The sequence below is a fragment of the Microtus ochrogaster genome, chromosome 16 (genome assembly GCF_000317375.1).
Source record: "Microtus ochrogaster isolate Prairie Vole_2 chromosome 16, MicOch1.0, whole genome shotgun sequence".
Classification (NCBI taxonomy): Eukaryota; Metazoa; Chordata; class Mammalia; order Rodentia; family Cricetidae; genus Microtus; species Microtus ochrogaster.
The window spans coordinates 28872469-28887402 of NC_022018.1; the positions used below are offsets into that span (position 1 = coordinate 28872469).

At 38.3% G+C, this 14934-nt stretch overlaps 2 protein-coding genes across 5 annotated transcripts in view; one reads left to right on the plus strand and one right to left on the minus strand.

Moving 5' to 3' along the window:
• The window catches only part of Gdi2 (GDP dissociation inhibitor 2), a 22777-nt gene extending 13105 nt beyond the window's left edge, over positions 1-9672 (plus strand). Inside the window, exons 5-11 of the mRNA XM_005354902.3 lie at positions 614-812; positions 1237-1368; positions 4342-4441; positions 6021-6192; positions 8318-8462; positions 8643-8697; positions 8784-9672. Coding sequence (XP_005354959.1) covers positions 614-812; positions 1237-1368; positions 4342-4441; positions 6021-6192; positions 8318-8462; positions 8643-8697; positions 8784-8930 — 950 coding nt within the window. The 3' untranslated portion in view covers positions 8931-9672. The remainder of the gene's footprint in view (positions 1-613; positions 813-1236; positions 1369-4341; positions 4442-6020; positions 6193-8317; positions 8463-8642; positions 8698-8783) is intronic.
• Positions 9673-9919: 247 nt separating this feature from the next.
• Fam208b (family with sequence similarity 208 member B) overlaps positions 9920-14934 on the minus strand; it is a 51670-nt gene continuing 46655 nt past the window's right edge. For 3 of the 4 annotated variants that reach the window (XM_005354904.3, XM_026783126.1, XM_026783125.1), the window contains exons 17-20: positions 14314-14419; positions 11542-11723; positions 11016-11130; positions 9920-10608 (exon numbers count right to left, since the gene is read on the minus strand). In XM_005354904.3, coding sequence (XP_005354961.1) covers positions 10605-10608; positions 11016-11130; positions 11542-11723; positions 14314-14419 — 407 coding nt within the window. In that variant the 3' untranslated portion in view covers positions 9920-10604. Of the gene's footprint in view, positions 10609-11011; positions 11131-11541; positions 11724-14313; positions 14420-14934 lie in introns of those variants that run through there. The other variant, XM_026783127.1, reaches the window with a different exon arrangement.

The window sequence follows — 14934 nt, forward strand, 5'->3', positions numbered from 1 at the left end:
TGGAACTAGCTCTGTAGACCAGGCTGGTCTCGAACTCACAGAGATCCGCCTGCCTCTGCCTCCCGATTGCTGGGATTAAAGGCGTGCGCCACCATCGCCTGGCTTATAGCCGTTTTTAAAAAGTGTGTAGAGCAGCGCACTGATTGTTTAAGATTTCATCAAAGTAAATGACCTACAGTGTAGTTGGCTCCTAAAGGTAGCTGCTGATAATTCTTCCTTGGTGTCTTCTGCGTCTTTTTCCCGTTAGGTCTAAGAGTGTCGTAGCATTTAGAAGAGGGGAAAGGAACAGCTCTCATAATTTTGGGAACTGGTTTAGTTACGGATTGGCATTGTTAGAGGAAGAATGCTGATATAGATGCTTTTGAAACAATTTTTCTTCCAAGTTTCAACTTCTCCAATTATGTACTAGTTACCTGAATTTGTGTGGTAAATTGAAGACTTTATGAATGATCTGTATTAAAGTGTTGTGCCCCTGAAAACCATGTTGACTAGATTCCATCTTACACAAATTATATTTGTCCGGTCATGACATTGATGTTTAAAGGGTCTGTTTATATTTTTTCTTCTCAGTGTCCTATTGTGAGTATGTGTTATTTGAAAAAATATTTTTCAGGCTTAATGGGACTATTTGAAAAACGCCGCTTCAGGAAATTCCTAGTTTATGTTGCCAACTTTGATGAAAAAGATCCTAGAACTTTTGAGGGTGTTGATCCTAAGAAGACCTCAATGAGAGATCTGTATAAGAAGTTTGATTTGGGCCAAGATGTTATAGACTTTACTGGCCATTCTCTTGCACTGTACAGAACAGATGAGTAAGTAGGCTAATGAATCTCATTGGTGGCTGTGAAATACTTGCTAACAGTGAGGTCTGTTTTACCATGAGTGGATTTAGGCGATGTTGCAGTTCCTAGTCTATATTATAGATAATTCCAAGCTCTTCAATTTCTAGTCAACTTACATTTATTAGAGAATATCAACAACGGAGTGAGAGTGAAGATTCCAGTGAGAAACTCTTGGTTTTCAGATTTATATTTTTCTTGAAATTCTCAACTGAATCTCCAGTTTTCCAGATGGAGGCTTTAGGATTTGTATGCTGTTGTGTGGCCTTGTGAAAGAAGTTCTAGTTTCAAATTAGCGTTAGGGCATTTTAGAGAAATCAGAGGGTAGTGGGATTGCTTCAGAAAAAGAGTTTAAAATAAAGTACTTTTTTTCTAATTTTCTTTTACTTTTTCCCAGCTACTTGGATCAGCCATGTTGTGATACCATTAATAGAATTAAACTTTACAGTGAGTCTTTGGCAAGATATGGTAAAAGCCCATACCTTTATCCACTCTATGGCCTTGGAGAATTGCCGCAAGGATTTGCAAGGTGAGCATCTGTTTAACCCATTAGCTATAGCCCTGCTTATCCTAGACTTCATCCTACCTACTGAAAGTGGAAAAATGTCTCTGAATAATGAGATGCTTTTTGTTTTATGTTTTTTACATTATTATTATTATTTGGATTTTCGAGACAAGGTTTCGCTGTAGTTTTAGAGCTTGTCCTGGAACTAGCTCTTGTAGACCTGGCTGGCATCGAACTCACAGAGATCCACCTGCCTTTGCTTCCCGAGTGCTGGCGTATGCTGCCACTGTTCGGCTATTAATATTATTTTGGGTGTTTTTTTTTTTTTTTTGAGATAGCGTTTCTCTGTGTAGCACTGGCTGTCCTGGAACTCGCTCTAGAGATCAGGTTGACCTCAAACTCAGAGATTCTCCTGCCTCTGCCTCCCGAGTGCTGGCGTTAAATGTGTGCATCAACACTACCTGGCTGAGATTTTTTTTTAATTAAAATAAGATTTACGCACAGTGAAACACATAGCTTCAATAAAATGAAATGCAGTTTGAGAAGACCTGTTTTGTCACAATTCCAACCAAGATAAAAATGGTTTCTTTTCCCCACAAACTAGTCCCTTCCCCATCGAAAAATATGGTCTATGCTCATCCATTTCTGACTTCCGGGTTTGTTTTATTTTTTTGCTTATTGTTTTTGTTTTTTGAGAGTTTCTCTGTGTAGCCTTGGTTGTCCTGGAACTCACTTTGTAGAACTTGTAGACCAGACCGAACCCAAACTCACAGAGATCTACCTGCCTTTGCCTCCCGAGTGCTGGGATAAAAGGTGTGCGCCATTTTTTTTTCCTAAAGTCACAGCGTTACATGAGTATCATTCATCTCTCACTTCTTGGTGAATGTCTAGGCTTCCAGTTTGGGACTATTACAAATGAAGCTACTCTCAGAGTTTTGTGTACATCTGATATTGCTGACTGTATGAACTGCTGTTTTTTCTAACACTTGTGCCATTTTTCTATACTCAGCAGTGAGAGTTTTACTTATTCCTTATGTCATATTTGGTACTGTTTATTGACATTTTTACATTTATTAATTGAGTGTGTGTACATGTATAGATGTCTGCTCTTTCCTACTTAATGAATCCTGTGACCTGAACTCAGATATCCCTTATAGCAGGTGTCTTTACCTGATGAGCCATCTCTCTGACCCTATTTATTGGCTTTTGTTTGGTTTGGTTTTTTGGTGTTTGAGACGATGTCTCTCTATAGCCCTTGCCATCCTGGAGCTTGTTATGTAGACCTGGCTGGATTTGAGCTTTTAAGAGATATGCTTGCCTCTGTCTACCACCTGTATTTTTTAATTAATTAATTAGTTTGTTTGTTTTGTTTTTTTGAGACAGGGTCTCTCTAGCTCTGGAGCCTGTCCTGGAACTAGTTCTTGTAGACCAGGTTGGCCTTGAGCTCACAGAGATCCGCCTGCCTCTGCCTCCGGAGTGCTGAGATTAAAAGTATGTGCCACCACCACCTGGCTCCATCTTTATTTTTAATATACTTTCCCCCCCAGCAGTGGAGATTGAATTGAATCTATGTTTTTAACACCTAAGTGGGTAGGTTATGCCACATCATAATTTTGTCTTTGAAAACGTTTTAAGTTTAGTGGTGGTGGTGTATGCCTTTAATCCCAGCACTGGTGAGGCAGAGGCAGAGACAGGTGAGTTCAAGGCCACCTTGGTCTACAGAGCCAGTTCCAGGACAGCCAGAGCTAAACAAAGAAACCCTGTCTTTAAAAAAAACCAAACCAAACCAAAACAAAATCAATACCAAAACATGGGTGTCAAACATCTTCCCTGTGGAGCAGAGGACAACTTGCTAGTCAGTTCTCTCCTTCCACCATGTGGGCTCAAGGGCCCAAACTCAGTATCAGCCTTGCCTGCAGCCAGTTTTCCGTGCTGAGCCTTGTACGACTGCTACAACCTCAGCCTAGCTTTGTTTATTTGAAAATATTTTGCCTTCTTTTTGAAGGACTTTGTTGGTTGTAACCTGTTTTCACTTAGCTCATTGGAAATAGCTTTCTCCATGGCAGATTTTGGCTTGAATGAGAAAGTGGCTGTTCTTTTCTTTCTTTATTCTCTTCTGTCAGAGATCTGGCTTTCAGGATTTTCTTTACTTTCTTCCTGTTTGAAAAGAACCCATCCAGAGCTTTAGGTCATTATTTATTCTGCTATTTGGTCACTTTTTCCTTTGGCTGCAGAGCACCAGTCTCTTGTGTGTTGAGTCCTTGGCATTACACCACTCCCTCAGATAATGAGGCTCTGCTCATTTGGCTCTCTTTTGGAATGTTTTTTTTTTCGTCTTATTTTGGGTGCTGTATATTTGTCATAAATTTTACCACTTTTTCTGCCTGCTTTTTCTATGTAGCACTGGGGATTCATCCCAGGGCTTTCCTGTATGTTAGCCAAGACTTTTACTATTATATGTGTAGTTATATCTTTATTTTTATATGAAAAAAAATGAGGTATTTTACTCTTTAGTCTTCCATTAATTTCCCTTGTTCTTTACTTGCTCTTTCAAGCCTCTTCTTCCACATAGAACCCCCTTCAACTTTATGCCATACATTTATGTATATATGTATATTTATTAATATATTACTTTATATATTAAATATGTAGAGAAAATTTATTTAGATCTAAGTCCTGTGAGGAAAATTTTGATTTGTTTTTTTAAGTCTCTATTTTGCGTAACATGATTTCCAGATTCACCTTTTTTTATATAAATGACATAATTTCATTTTTGTCTACACTCATCCATACTTTTCTCTTTATTTGGCCCCTATATGTGTTCTTTCCTGCCACTCTCTAACCCTTTCTTTCCAATAGTTTTTCTCATACTTTCATGTCTTTGTTTATGGCCTAGTACCTTTAATTCGTAGGTATTATAATTTATTTAGATTTAAGAAGGGAGATTTTAACAATTCAAATAATTGTGAATTATAACTGATATAAAATTTTTTTTAGGTTAAGTGCTATATATGGAGGTACCTACATGTTGAATAAACCAATTGAAGAAATCATTGTGCAAAATGGAAAAGTGGTTGGTGTAAAATCTGAAGGAGAGGTAAGTAACTGTTCTTTCTGTGAATAAAATGTTTCGTCTGCTAAATACTTAATGTGGTGTGGACATTGATAGTATATCCTGGGGACATACACACATAAATGGTTTTTCAAATTCTTTATAGACCCCCCATTTATTTATTTGTTTATTTGTTTATTTATTTATGGCTGACCTGGAACCTACTCTGTAGACCAGGATGGTCTTGATCTCAAGGTCCACCTGTCTCTGAGTGCTGGGATTAAACGGCATATGCTACCACTGCCTATTTTTTTAATTAGGTCTTTTTTTTTTAAAGTTGCTGAGTTCTTCTAATTCTTGATATATTTTGGCTATTAATCCCTTATCAGATATAGTACTTGCAAATATTTCTTCTCATTATATCATTGTGTTTCCTTTTTTTACTTTTTTTTTTTTTGAGACAAGGTTTCTCTGTAGCTTTGGTACCTGTCGTAGAACTAGCTCTTGTAGACCAGACTGGCCTTGAATGCACAGAGATCTGCCTGCCTCTGCCTCCCAAGTGCTGGGATTAAAGGCGTGCGCCACCACCGCCCGGCTGATACACACAAATTTTAACTTTTCATGAAATTTAGTTTGTGATTCTGTGTTAAAAAAATGTTTTAGCCCTCTCTCACCTAAACTCTATGTATATCCTACCTCTGCACCTCAGTGCTCAGATTATAGGTATGTTGCACAAGTTTTTAAGATTTTCCTTATCCCATATTTTTTTTTTCCCCCAAATCACTTAAAGTATGGAGATTTACTTCTGGCTTCTTGTTTCAGTTCCTTTGGCCTCTGTATCTGTCTTTGTGCTAGTACCAGGTACCTTACCATACTGACTGCTGTAGTTTTTTAGTAGAATCCTCCTCTGTGTTCTTTTTTCAATTGTTTTTAGTTACTAATGAATTCAGATTTAATATCCATGGGGCTGGAGAGATGGCTTAACCCGGGTTCAATTCCTAGCACCACATGGCAGCTCAAAACTGTCTGTAACTCCCAATTCCAGGGGATCTTTTTTTTTTTTGAGGTTGAATGTTTATTCAGGGGGTTATGGAGGAGGAGTGGTGAAGGAGGGACAGAGAAAGAGAGAGAGAGGGAAAGAGAAAGAGAGAGAGAGAGAGAGAGAGAGAGAGAGAAGAGAAGAGGAGAAAGAGACAGAGAAGGGGGGAAGCAGAAAAGTGGAGAGAGAGGCAGAAGCAAAGCTACCTCTCCGAGAGGAAGATGGAAAAGAGCTCCAGGGGATCTTGTACCTTCACACCAATGCACATAAAAAATGTTAAATAAATTGTTTTTAAAAAAATTCAATATCCACTTTAGGATTGATTTAAAGAGCTTCACCTTCTAATACATGAATGTGGGACATACGCCATGTTTTGATTTCTTCTTTATAATATTCCTTTAAGGGCTGGAGAGATGGCTCAGAGGTTAAGAGCACTGACTGTTCTTCCAAAGGTCCTGAGTTCAGTTCCCAGCAACAACCATCTATAATGAGATCTAGTGCCTTCTTCTGCACATGCAGGCAAAACTCTGTTTACATAATAAATAAATCTTTAAAAAAAATATTCCTTTAAATGGTTTGTTACAGATTGCTCGCTGTAAGCAGCTCATCTGCGACCCCAGCTACGTAAAAGATCGGGTTGAAAAAGTGGGCCAGGTAATCAGAGTGATTTGTATCCTTAGCCACCCTATCAAGAACACCAATGATGCCAATTCCTGCCAGATCATTATTCCACAGAACCAAGTCAACCGCAAGTCAGGTGAGTTTTGGAAAACAGCCAGTGAGGGTAGAATTGTGAGATTTCTTAGTGTTTTCACTGATATTCCTGGCTTTACTCCTTACTTTAGTAGAGACTTTAGTTTGATATTGGAAGCAGACCTGGGAAGCCGAATGTGGTCCTTCTAGCAGCAGTGCACTGAAATGTCAGCCTGGTACCTATTGCCTTGAATCTTGGCTTCACGGCTAGAATGAACATACTACATAGATGGACTCTTTCAAGCTTCCAGCCTTCATTTATTAGTTCAACTGACATCACTGTGTTTGAGCTGATTCTATGTCGTGGTTCTAATGATTGTGTTTGTTTTAGCAATGTGCTAGAAACTGTTTATTTCTGTGATTCAAGTCAGGACTTGGTCTAAAATTGCAATTCAAATTTTGATATAACCAGTGATTTTTTTTCAACTGTTTTATTTTTAGCTAGAAGCCCCACATCTCAGGTTTCACTGAGTTTTCAGTATTATGATTTTTTTTCCTCTTTCCCATAAGAAAACCACACCACAGAATATTTTCACTAGAAAAAGATACACATTTTTTAAAGTGATTCTGAAGCAGATACTTAGACCCGGGAAGAACTTAAAAATTCCAAAAATTATTTCTATATTTAAAATTATACTTAGAATAATAGAGGTTAGATGTGGTAATCTGTATCAATTTCCCTATAAGTAAATGAGGAAATTTGTACTTAATTTTTTTTAAAGATTTTTATTTATTATGTATATAGGTTTCTTCCTTCATGTATCCTGCAGTACAGAAGTGGACACCAGATCTTATTACAGATGGTTGTGAGCCATCATGTGGTTGCTGGGAATTGAACTCAGGACCTCTGGAAGAGCAGCCAGTGCTCTATTCCTCTGAGCCATCTCTCCAGCCACTGGAAATTTGTACTTAAAAGCCTCATAACTATTCAAAACCTTTCCAAATACAGAGTGTAGAGCAGCAGAAAATCTCTTGTCTTTCATGTTATGTTTTTTTGAGACAGTCTGTCTGGCCTTGAACTCACCATATATGCTTCCACATCCAGCTAATAAGATTTTTAAGATTTGGTCTTGGCCAAATCTAAAATTTGGTCTAGTGCAGAGTTTATCTCCAGGTTTAGTAGTTCACGGTCATATAGATCATCACTCTCTTACAGTTTCAGCGAGCTTTTCCATGGGGAAACTGCCCTGTCAAAGGAAAGATTTTGGCTCATGTTGTCAATGTAGTCGGTTTACTCAGTTGTGTTGAAGGCAGAGTATTATGACAGTGGGAGTATGTGGCAGCGAAATCTGCTTAGGTCATGTAAACTAGGGCAGCTAAGACAGCAAGTATAAAAGGATCTTGGGTACAAGTTTATACCCTTTCATAGACGTGCTAGAGAGGTTCTGAATTTAGGGTTTGTGGGGAGTCGAACAACCCTCTCACGGGGATATCAGATATCCTGCATATTATATATTGACATTATGATTCCTAACTAGCAAAATTACAGCTATGAAGTAGCAATGAAAATAATTTTATGGCTGGGCAGTGGTATGCATGCCTTTAATCCCAGAATTCTGTAGGCAGAGGCATTCAGATCTCTGAGTTCACGGCCAGCCTTGTCTACAAAACAAGTTCCAGGACAGCCAGGACTGTTAGAAAAAAAAAAACAAAACCTGTCTCAGAACCCAAAATAAACCAACAATAAGAAAAAATCCAAAAAATAGTAATAAAATAATAATTTTATGGCTAAGAGTCACAATATTAGGAATTGTATTAAAGGGTTGCAGCATTAGGAAAGCTGAAAAGCAATGTGCTGGATAGATCCTATTTCCTAACAGCCCATTCATTATTCAGCTCTGAACTCATCAATGGATTGATGAAATTGGCACTTCACTGACTCATTCATCTGTCAAAAACACCATCAGCATTCAATGTATGAATCGATTTTAGATCCAGATTATGTGATTAAGAGAAATTTCAGTTAGTAAATATTTGTACCAAGATTTAGTTTTCTGTTTATAATAAGTTTAGACAAGAGCCTGTTTGAAGTAATTTTAATTTATAACAAAGTGAAACCATGTGATACTTGAGTGTACTTTTGTCCAAAGTTTACAAACACCAGGGTGTGTGTTATTTTTTGCTTTTAGATATCTATGTTTGTATGATCTCCTTTGCACACAATGTGGCAGCACAGGGCAAATATATTGCCATTGTAAGTACAACTGTGGAGACCAAGGAACCAGAGAAAGAAATCAGACCAGCTTTGGAGCTCTTGGAACCAATTGAACAGAAGTGAGTATTGTGTTCATTGTCAACTAAAACTGAAGTGTTGGTGTCTGCTTCATGGTCAGGTAATTCTGGGAACAAGACAGGCCAGCCATTGGCTGCTATGAATCCCTAGAATGCCTTGCCCTTATCAGTCTTATGCTTTCAAAGCAAAGCAGTGATGTTGGTCTGTTTCTCCCCATATAGATTTGTCAGCATCAGTGACCTCTTTGTACCAAAAGATTTGGGATCAGAGAGCCAGGTGAGTGTGATGATCTGAAAAAGATGTTACCAGTTTTTATTGGGGAGCATTCCTAGTCTGAAGTCTTCTATAATTCTTAATTCCAGATCTTTATTTCCCGTGCATATGATGCTACCACTCACTTTGAGACAACCTGTGATGACATTAAAGATATCTATAAGAGAATGACAGGCTCTGAGTTTGACTTTGAAGAAATGAAGCGCAAGAAGAATGACATTTATGGAGAAGACTAACAGCAGTACATATTATGTAATTAGGACAAACAAAATTTGGCAAATAATGTATATTGTATGAAATCAACATTGTAAGCCCTGCTTTTATGATCAAAATGGAGATTGAAGAGTGCTATACCAGTGAATACTTCTCCCCTTCACTTTTCTAATATCATGTATTAACTTGTTTTCATGGAATGGCTAGTCAGAATTGGTTGGTTCTGTTCAGTTTAACCAGACTGGCTTTTTTTCTAGTGAAGGAGCTGATCTAAACAAATATTGATACCGATAGAGAACTTGATACAGTACTTGTATCTTTTAATCAGTGTAGCCTTTGCAATTGTGTGCCTCTGCTCAAGAGCTGGATCTATACATTTTGTGCCATCCTGATATTGGAAGTCTAATTGAATATCCTTTGGTTTGGGAAAACATTGTTTTCTCTACTTTGTATTAAAGCAGGGCCCAAATAGTTGACCCACATGTTTTATGTGGGCATAAACTTCTAACCAAGCTTCAGACTTAGCAAGTTGTTTGGAGGAAGCTAGTATGTGGTATTTTAACCTACTACAATTGCTGAGAAGGGGAAAGGAATCTTATGGTAAGCAGGTAAAATATAGAAGCACCTTTTATCCCAGGTATGGCTTCTTCAATGGACCAAGCTGCAATGCAGTATTGATTTGACAGAGCCTTGATTTCAATGATGTCTGTCTCAAAATGGCTCCAAATGATTTCTGTACTGCAAAATAAAGCCAAACTCTGGAAACCACTGTCCTCCATATTGTCTGTGTCCTGCTTATAAACAACACAAGTGTTGTGCACTGCCTTCAGGAGAGCTGAGGGTATTACTACTATTACCTCATAGGTTTGGATGGGAGCCATTTCCTGGCTTCATTATGACTATTACATTTTATTCTTAATGTAGTACCAGGCTCATTGTAGTAGGATTCTTCTTATAAAAGGCCTAAGCCTTGCTAAAGACTATACACAGATTGAATCACAGCACAAACAACTGCATTTTAATTCTTTATTTAAAAAAAAATTAAAAAAAAAACAACCAACCCAACCCCAAACTATGTATAAAATCCTTTGTTCCAAATAGATAATATACAAATGGTTTATTCTTGTGTATATTTTAAAGACTTAAGAAAGTTCTAATATAAATAATTTCTTCCTCAGATTGATTTTTTTGTAGTGCAGCATTAAAAAAAAAACCCGAGTAAGTGGAAAAGTGTATAAATTTGTCATTTACGAAAAACATGGTTTTTCTCTTTGTAGTGTTTCTTAGGCAATAGCAAACAAAACCATTACAGATTATACTTTTTTACAATGTGGTAAAACCTCTGAAACATGCACTTCATAAGCCTCTAACCACAAGCAAAAATGGCTATTTGTTAAAATAGATTTTACTTTAGCTAGGTAAACATGTGAAGGTCTCAATTTTAATATTAAGCTCAATAGTTTTGAAGGCATTATATTTAGAATGAAAATTTTACAAAAGTACTCAACATTGTAACCCAAAGCTAATGGCAACTATGGTCTGATAAATGTGACATTCTAGCAAAGTATAAAAACGAAACATGGATTTTTTCAGATGAGGATTGTTTGTATGTATTTGAAGTTTTTCAGACACAGGAAAATACTAATTTATTGTTGGCGTCTTCCATGCCTAGCCTCAACTCCAAAATGTAGTTTAAATCACCTGTAGAAACACAAAATTGGTGTATGATAAATGACTAAGAAATACTCATAACTGGGACAACTATACATTCATTTTACTGTCTCCCCTGTCAACCCAGGCTGGCTGCAAGTAAACTGAAATAGAAAACAGGCCAGGCGGTGGTGACCTGTGTCTTTAATCCCAGCAGGAGGCAGAGACAGGTGAATCTTTGAGTTCGAAGCCAGCCTGATCTACAAGAGCTAGTTCCAGGACAGGCTCCAGAGCTACAGAGAGACCCTGTCTCAAAAACCAAAAACCAAAAAAACAAACCCAACCAACCAAAAAAACCTTTGAATTTAAAGAGCCATTTTAAACATTCTTTCCCTCAATGGCAGTGTTTGCTGTCAGTAATTCCAGCTTACTCTGGGAATTTTAAAAAAAGTTCTTACCAGTAGCTACTCCTAAATGGAGCTGCTATATTTTGTATATTTTCAGTAAAGTAGTTTACATCTGTAACAAGGATTCCACTATTTTCAAAGACTGCCGGGGATGCCGTGTGCTTGTCTGTAAAGAAGAAAAACTGTGACAAAAAGCCAGTATTCCCATTTTTTTCGAGGTAGCAGAATTCACTAGAATGAGAAACACTAAGACATGGTAGTAGAATGAGGAGGAAAGGGGCATAATGGACACGGTACTGTTTTCAGTAAACCAGGTGGCAGCTAAGGCTCATAGAAATTGTGAAAAAAAAACCATGTACTTTGTAGGACCTGATAATATTAGAGGACTATTAACTAGAACTCCTTGGCAAGCATCCTCTGGTTCTGGGTATCTGTCAAAACATACACGGCACTAATAGCAGTGGGTAATCCCACATGTATCTAAGGCATTCAATAACTACTCAGAAAGGATATTTCTAGAGCCGTCCTGTGTTAGCATTAACTGAAAAATGAAGATTAGAACTCAGATTAAATTTACCTGTTAGGAAGACAGCAAACCTGGCACTGATATGCTGAATTTGCAGGTTTAGCAAACATTTCAAAATTTCAGCTTTTGTCGGTGATGGAGAGTCACAGTTGTGATAATGAAGCAATTCAATGATATTTACACTCTGGTATGATTTCAGAATTAAGTTCTTTTTATGCGCGACTGAATCTACCCTGGAAAAGAGAAAGAAATGTTAGCTTTTCTTGCTTTCATTGAAAAGAAAAAGATTTTAAATTGTGTATCTGTGAATGTGCACCCTAAGAGTCCAAAAGAGTGTCTGAGACTCTGAATCTGGAGTTACAGGCAGTTGTGAGCCACCCAATGTGGGTGTTGGGAATTGAACTTCACCTCTCAACTCCCAAGATTTTTGCTCTTTGCTTTAGTTTTAGCTACTTGTATTAAAACAACACTTGCTCAAAGAGCCTGCCCCTTTTTTCTTGATGTTCTTTTTCATGGCATAACGGCCAATATGTATGCACTGTCCTGATTAGTTGCCTCTAAACTTTACAACAATAATGAACTCCTTTGAAAATATAGACTGTAACCTTGGGACAAACACAACCCATGTAGTTACTGCTACTTCCACCGGTAACTAAAGGTCCTTCAAAGTTCTCAGGCAGTTACATAATTACAACTATGCTTTCTTACTGATCTTAGTGGACATTTGCACTAACATGTAAACCAACAAATCTTCCTTAGGAGTGACGTAATGGTCTTGCTCCATAGTTCAGATTGGCTTATTACTGTCATCCAGAGATTTCCCTGTTTCTGCCCTTAGTGCTGGGATTAGACTCTGCTGCTATATCTGACAGCAACTGGTCTAATTTATGTTTTATACTTAAATTTTGTGGCCAGATAACCAATCTCAGTGAAACTAAGTAGTAGCCAGACTTTTCTTAATTTTTTATCTCTATAAAATCTTAACTTTTCCTTTTTTTTCCTCCTAGAGAAAAATCTCTTTAGTTCTTTAAATTTATTTACCTATAGGTGTGTACCTGACAGTTTAATACATGATTAGTATTGCTGTTAAGCCTTTCCTCTAAAATAATGGTTAGCAGGGGATAAAGAGCTTCGCTATTAGGAGCACTGGTCTGATCCAGTACCCATATGGTGGCTCCCACCTTTGAGGGAATCTGATGCCCTCTTCTGGCTTCCGGGGGCACTGCATGCATATGGTACATACATACAGGCAAGACACCAATAATACACCATCTTTTAAAAAGCTGGTTAGCAAGATCTTCTATGAGTTCCTGGCCATACCCTCCAGTCAGGTTTGCTTGGTTCACTATCCCTACCTTGTTAGTGAGCCTTATCTTGGCTAGCTCCTGCCCCAAGGAAAAACCTCAAATTTTATTCTGTCTAGAATCTATGTGTCTGTATGCACTTGCAGGTCAATGTAAGTGACATGGATGTGCAGGTGCCCATAGAGACCAGAACAGGGCACTGGATCCTTTGGGGCTAGAGTTACTGATGATTGTGAGTCACCGAATACAGGTGCTAATATCCAAACTCTTGATGGAGCAGCAAGTGCTGCTAACTGCTATTTCTACAGCCTGTACTGTCTTTACACTCACACAATATACTTGCTCCTAGTGTCTGAAGAAAGCAGTGTTAAAAGTATTCAATAATCTAGTGTTCAAAGTCTGGAACTAGTAATGTGCTCATGTTCAGGTTTGTTTTCTTGGTATGTAAAGTATCTATTACCTGGTGCCTTTTATCCTTTATCTACTTTCTTGGTATGTACAGTATCTAGTACCTGGTGCCTTTTATCCTTTACTTGGTGTGTAAAGTATCTGGTACCTGGTGCCTTTTATCTTTTATCTACTTAAGTTTGTTTCCTACTGTTCGCAGAGAATTTGGAGTCACACTTTGAATGTGCAGAAACTCTTATAGACTCCAAGTCTCTTGAACCAAATCAACTAATTTTCTTTTTTTAAAAAAATCCCTGCTTTGATGCTGGGGATGTGGTGTGGTCAGTATGAGGTCAGTATGTGGACATGCACGAGGACTTGAGTTTAGACCCCTAGCATCCATTTAAAAAGCCAGGTGTGGTGGCACATATCTGTAACTCCAACATTGGGAGGTGAGGGCAGGCTCACTGGCCAGCCAACCAGCCAAGTTCAATCCATGAGTTCCAGATTCAGTGAGACCTTCTCTTAAAAAATAAGATGGGCAGTGATAGAAAACACCTGACAGACTGCCAGGCTCCGTGCAAACAAATGTGTAACCCACACAAACCACACACACAAATCACTGCTTTAACTTGATATGCTCTGGCTGGAAGGCCTGCACTTTTCTGAAGAGATGTGTGTGCTGGGGGTGGAGGTTGGGGAGGGACTGAGGAGAGGAAGGAACACTGATTGGGCTGCAAAAAACTTTCTAAAAGCAATCAAAACAACAAATCACTGCTTTAGATTTATAGCAACCTGCCTACTGTTTAAATCCAATACCCTGACAACTCAAAATAAGAATCAATAGCCAAAAAAGCACCAGCACCAAGCTCACATTTCACCATATTTTTGCATATGGCAGCAGAGCCGCCTGACTTAGCTGCTGATGTTGCTGTAGATACAACTTTCACTGGATGCCCTATTACAAAAAAACAAATCCCAAAGCTATCCAGCAGACCTAAATCTTAGGAAGCCAAGCTTTAATATTCACTCTGACACCGTTCTTGTAGTTGTGGTGCTTGAGTTACATATAATCTAAGGCACATAGAAAACTGGGACTAGGGTATTTGCACCTTTCTCCACATGTACATACCTGACATCTTCCTTGAGCTTTTTATTCTCTCTGTAGTGAAGCAGCCACTTCCATCTTCCATTTTCATTTAGTTTTTCCAGGATTTTGACAATTTCCTTCAGTTGAACTGTAGAATAAGTTCGGCAAAGAGAAGATGTGTCTTAGTTTTTATTCATGCAAGGTCCATTAGTTGTCACTTAGGAACAATCAGACCCACGTCTCCACCTCTTCCATGTCCAGGCAATGTCCAGCCTCAGAAACACATAACCTGTGAGACTCCTCAAACCAGTTCTACCCACTATAATGGGAAACAACTGTGAAGGGGCTTGTGCTAAAGCTCTGAACCAGCCACATGACAGACAGAAGCAGTAGTCCAGTGCAGTAGAAAAGTTATGTATTTTTATTAACCTAGTTTCCATGAAGAATTTATGCTGATGAAGGTAAGTTGATTGAGAAATGGTATTCAAATTATCCTGATGTGATCAGAGTTAAGGCAGGTTTAAGAAGTAAATTCTAGGGGCTGGAGAAATGGCTCAGAGGTTAAGAGTATTGCCTGCTCTTCCAAAGGTCCTGAGTTCAGTTCCCAGCAACCACATGGTGGCTCACAACCATCTGTAATGGGGTCTGGTGCCCTCTTCTGGC